This window comes from Anneissia japonica, unplaced genomic scaffold (genome assembly GCF_011630105.1).
Source record: "Anneissia japonica isolate Jap-2015-1 unplaced genomic scaffold, ASM1163010v1 scaffold287835_len3118868_cov185, whole genome shotgun sequence".
NCBI classification, from domain to species: Eukaryota; Metazoa; Echinodermata; class Crinoidea; order Comatulida; family Comatulidae; genus Anneissia; species Anneissia japonica.
The window spans coordinates 2,220,973-2,226,868 of NW_022737223.1; the positions used below are offsets into that span (position 1 = coordinate 2,220,973).

The following is a 5,896-nucleotide window of genomic DNA, read 5'->3' on the forward strand; positions in this document are numbered from 1 at the left end:
CCTCTCACTAGGATTTTTTTTTTTTTTTTTTTTTTTTTTGAAGAGTGGTGGAATTTCCAAAAATGTTGTCCTCAAAATTGAAAGGGTGGTGCGCAAAATTTTAAAGGGTGGGTATAAGCATGGGGACAGTGAAAAAAAGCTCTGGCCATTGGGCTTCTGCGCATGATGATTTTTTTTTTTCAAATGGCACTAACCTGGAAACTTGGTGAGGAGCAAACGATATGACCCCTAGATACAGTAAATGCAATACAGTAGCCCTGCTTTGGGACACCCCTATTCAGGGGACACTCCTATTAAGGGGACACTTTTCCGTGAAACAAGGGGAAATATATCTTTTAACACTACAGCCAATCCCTATTGAGGGGACGCCCTATTAAGGGGTCGGGGACACTTCTCTGAGTGCGCCATATGGTCAAATAACCACGTAGAATTCTGAAAAGAACTGTTGTTGTTGGTTGAGAATAACTCGACGTTTCAAGATTGAGTTGCTTCAATGTCTTCAGGAGAATAATATCTGATATTATTCTCCTGAAGACGATTGAAGCAGCTCAATCGAAACGTGGAGATAGATATTCTCAACCAACAACAACAGTTCTTTTCAGAACTATCTACGCGGTGTACCGCAAGCATTAATATATATTATAACTTCGCCATGCAAGCCTTTAAACAATATAATAATAATAATAATAATAATAATAATAATAATAATAATAATAATAATAATAATAATAATAATAATAATAATAATAATATGCAGAAATTTATAACGCGTCAATTCAAAAACATTATCAAAGGCGCAGTGAACAATTAACCCAATTACAGCGATTTTGTAAACAAAAAAGATTATTTGAAAAGATTATTTATCATTTAATAGAAAGCTCAATATAAAAAAAAAGAATATTATTATTATTATATTGTTTAAAGGCTTGCATGGCGAAGTTATAATATATATTAATAATAATTAATAATTAATAATAATAATTCTTAAATCAGTAACGCACATGTCTTGAATATTTGAAGGAATTAAATCCCAGACCCTACGAAATGCAATGAAGATACTATTAAAAAAGGCATTAGATTTGGATTTTTGATGTACAAATTTTAAATGATCAGAGTTTCTATGACTTGGTGTTGGTAATAGAGATGACGAATTAATAGAAAAAAACAAGTTATGGAGACATACCGGTATTTTACAACAAATATAACATAAAGGTAATTCAGGCGATTGTACAGTAAAGGAGTATTCATTATGACTAGTCTGCTATGGTATGGAACATAATCTGGGTTTTCGTGCCTTGTGTATGGGAATCATACCCTTGTGAGCTTCAGGTTGAATTTGGTAAGTAAGTTTAATTAAACAATTTTTCCAGCAGGATATGTTGCTCGAAACTCTACGTTATTTGTGTAGGCATAGGCCTACTGTATTTCAAAAGTTAATTCATAGCATATTGTATCCTGTGTATTCATATAACATGTATTATTTAATACATATTGTTATTCCTTGAATTATATATACATTCGTGTTTCTTGCACCTGTACTTCATTGCATATTTCACAATGCCCTTCACGTCGTCTAAATATAACTATAGTATAGCCATTGTTATTCCTTGCATTTTATATAACATTAGTGCTTCTTGCACTTAATTATTCATGGAGAAATAAGCAACTTAATTAAATCTTCAACAATATATCCTTCGCAGTAGCCCTAATAACATTTATCTTATTCCCAAGATGTAAAATAGTCCTACGAATTTTAATTTGGTCAATGCTACCACATTCTGTGTCCAGATGGGAATGGGTGGTGGCAGGTTTGCCAGCTTCTATTTCCAGGCATCCAGAAGTACCATATTTCCTACATCTCCATGCTAACTTTATTTCTTATGGCTGCCCCTTGAGGGAAGGGGCTAGCGGCCCTCACGTTGTCAGCATCTATTTCTGGGCATTCAGAGTTGCAAAAAATTGTTCAACGACCATCGTCGGTCTGTTGTAGATGCTCTCATACCCCACTAATTTTAATTTTAAAATCCTGTATCCGTGGATAGGGGTAGCGGGTCTTTTTACAACCAAAACTGTTAAGTACCCACCCCCCCCCCTCTGATTAATGGCCGGGCCACTTGCAAAATGCTTCCGACGGCTATATGACATTAGTATTGCTTTCATTAGGCGGCGGGATGGGGGAATTCAGCATAATCCAAGTTGATCCCATCATTGGGAGTTGATTTACATCACTGGTCACACTACGTAAATTAAAATGACTAACGTTAGACGACCGCAATGTGAATGAAAAGGAGATTTAGTATTGTACGATATATACAGTAATACATAATATGAATGATATTTGATGTCAATTATAATAAATACATAAATAACATGCAAACAGATAAACAAATGAATAAATTAAAACATATATGCAAATATATATATATAGACAAATAAAAAGGCACAAATAAACAATATGAATAAAGAGAAAAGCAAACAAATTAACAAGCAAATAAACATAAAAAATAAACAAACATACACATTCTGGTGTCACCAGGCCTAGGCTAGTTCGTGGCCCTAGCTAGACCTGCCATCAGCAGATCATGGTCAGACCTTGTTGCTTGCGTGAAAAAAACTCAACCCTTTAATTAAAATCAGCGATTCATCGACGATTCACCAGTTTCATCATCGACGATTCGCTTGTTTCATCATCGACGACTCGCTGTTTCATCATTGACGATTCACTTGTTCCATCATCGACAGTTCACTTTTCATAATCGACGATTTAATTTTTATCATCGACGATTCACTTTTTTCATTATCGACAATTCACTTTTTATCATCGACGATTCGCTGTTTCATCATCATTGACGATACATTTGTTTCATCATCGACGATTCACTGGTTTTTATCATCGACGATTCACTTTGTTCATCATCGGCGATTCACTTTTTATCATCGACGATTCACTTTTTTCATCATTGACAGTTCATTTTTCATAATCGACGATTTAATTTTTATCATCGACGATTCACTTTTTTCATTATCGACAATTCACTTTTTATCATCGACGATTCACTTTTTTCATCATTGGCAGTTCACTTTTCATAATCGACGATTCACTTTTTATCATCGAAGATTCACTTTTTTCATCATCGACGATTTAACTTTTTCATCATCGTCGGTTCACTGATTATCATCAAATTGTTGCTTGAACGGCGTTCCATAGAAATCGATTCATGTTTTGGGATAAAGTGCAGGTAGATAATTTTGATAAAATCCAGATAATTTTAAATTTCAAGAATTGTTTATAATGTTTTCATAAATTTATAAAATAAAATTCAATACAATACGGTATTTACATAGGCCTATTTCCCATGGAATCTGCCAACACGTTCTTTAAAACGTATATAGAATGTATATAGAATTTTAATATAAATCCCCAATTACGATGTAAAACATAATTAATTCCAAAAGAGAAATTATTCTTGGATAAATTTTCTATAGAATTCTATAAAATATTTTACTACGGGATAGAAGTGTAATTTTTATCCATAAGGGAAAAGTGAAGTTTTCGTCGGGGAACCCTTAATTATCAAGAATAACACTCATGATAAATAATTCAATGAGGTCGTGGAAGCTACAAGGAGACCCAGCCGGCCCGCCTTAACCCCCCTAAATTGTTCTATAAAAAATGGAGATATAAAGATAATTATATTCCAATTTTATGTCTGGAAGTGCAATTTTCGGCCATTTAGAGGTGGTGCCATAATCACAAATTTTCTTACCTCAGCCCAAACCATGGTGGGACTGAGTTAGTATAGATCTTTTATCTGTGAAAGTACCCTCACTGGGCCCTTCTATTTCAAATTCCTGGATCCGCCACTGGAAATTTAAACAAATATAAAATCATATTACAGTAGCTTGATGCCTATAAAATAACTTTATGATTCACCAAACTTCGTAAAATATCTGTAGCTTCCAAGGGGCTTCGCCCCTGGACCCCCACTGGGGCCCTTGGCGGCCCCCCCCCTGTCCCCCAGCCTACATGCTCGCTTCGCTCGCATATACGGTACTGGACCTTATGAAATCCCCCCACCCCTAACCACTTTCAAAAACGTTCCGCCGCCGTTGCTAGGAGTACGTGACTTACAACAAAAAATGAGTCTAGCTGCAGAATTTTTAAGTTTCTGCAGGGTGTATAAATCTCTTTTAAACAGGCAATTGTACAGTGAATTGCAGTAGTCCAGTCTTGAAAGAAGCAGTGCAGCAGCATGGCAGGTATCCCTATCTATGAACTTCCTGATTCTCAGTAAGTTTCTTAGATGAAACTATAGAGGGGTTGGCCGTACTGTTAAAGTTTAAAACCAACGTGTTTTAAATTATTATTAGTACGTTTAGGCCTACATGGCTATTTGCGCTATACAAATCCAACTAGGCCTATTATATTATGTCTCGCATGATGCGCTATACAAATCCAACTATTATTATTATTTCAATAGGACTTCGGGTTTTAGATCCCTGGTATTCAATTCTTTATAATATGATGATTAACTAGCTTATCTACCTTTGCGACTCCATCTTATTTCTTGTTTTATTTTCATGAATAATTTTATTAAATTCATTGAATATGGGAACCAATTGCAGAGCGGGAATCTTTATGAATAATAGATTGTACTTTCATGTATTATTGATGTACTACACTTCTTAATAATAGTTAAAGCTAAATGACACTCGCACTGTAAAACTGAGTGTTTCTTCCCGACGGAGGTTCAAGGTTCAATGCTCCCATTCCCCTGCTGGCGTCTGCATGGGGGCGGGATACCGGCACCCACTTCCGAAGTATGAAAGCATTATTTTAATTCATTAATATTCTTGGGTTTATTATGCATGTATTACTTGTGCGTGCACTGTTTATAATATGTTTACGGTATTACTTCATTTTATTTCATTTATTTTGTCGAAGTTGTACAGAAAAAAATGCAAAACGGAAAACACACATTGCATATTCATGAGCGTTCATGTTTTGTTAAATACATTGCATATTCATGAGCAGTGGTATAGTTAAAATGTAATCACTCGCTACCAGTTGTACACAAGCCAAGTCGGAGCGTACCACAGTGAACGAGTGCGTTATCAGAACTTTATATACTAAGGAGCAGATAATTGTTTAGACTTTGGAAGATGTTCTTCTTGATGTTCTTGCTCATGACAACTCGTGGTATGTATGCCTCATTTTCAGTCACCTTTTTTGCACGATTAATAGATTTCTTCTTTCGTATAATTTATATAAATTCATTCTAAACATAAACAAAATTCCTTCTTATAATAATACACATTTTTAAAGCGCCTATTAAAGCAAACAAAACTGGCTTGTCACCGGCGCTGGAGGATGTTAGAAAGAAGTTGAACTATTTGAAGAGGAATGATTTAAGAGTAGATTTGAATAATTGCGGATCAGAAATGATACGTAATTGAGGAGGGAGAGAGTTCCAGAGTTTAAGAAAGAAAAGTTTGTATTTTCACTTTGGGGATGATTTCAGCTACACACTGGTCGAAGCTCCAAGCACTTCGAGGCTTCGTATTTGATGGACCACTTTTTTCACAAATTATATTATTTTTGAAATAATATACTGATAGGCCTACATAAATTATTTATTACGAATGTTCGCATCAAATTGTCTTTAATATTATGTATTTAAACAAAAATCTACATGGGCTTATTTTTGTATTGCATGTACATTTCAACTATTTTGTCAATCCTTAATTTATTAAGATCGATTTTAATAATGTTCAGAAGTATAAAAAAGAAAAATGACAATTAACTATATATCAAATTTGGGACTTCACAAAACAATGAAGAATGATTTTGCAAAATCAACATTTGTTTATGTACATCTTGAGAGGGGAGAGAAAA

General features: G+C 34.5%; 1 protein-coding gene across 1 annotated transcript in view; it reads left to right on the forward strand.

Annotated features, from left to right (window-relative positions):
• The first annotated feature begins 4,958 nt into the window (after window positions 1–4,958).
• LOC117117150 (fibrinogen-like protein 1) overlaps window positions 4,959–5,896 on the forward strand; it is an 11,603-nt gene continuing 10,665 nt past the window's right edge. The window contains exon 1 of the mRNA XM_033261361.1: window positions 4,959–5,200. Within this exon, the coding sequence (XP_033117252.1) occupies window positions 5,164–5,200 (37 nt within the window). The 5' untranslated portion in view covers window positions 4,959–5,163. The remainder of the gene's footprint in view (window positions 5,201–5,896) is intronic.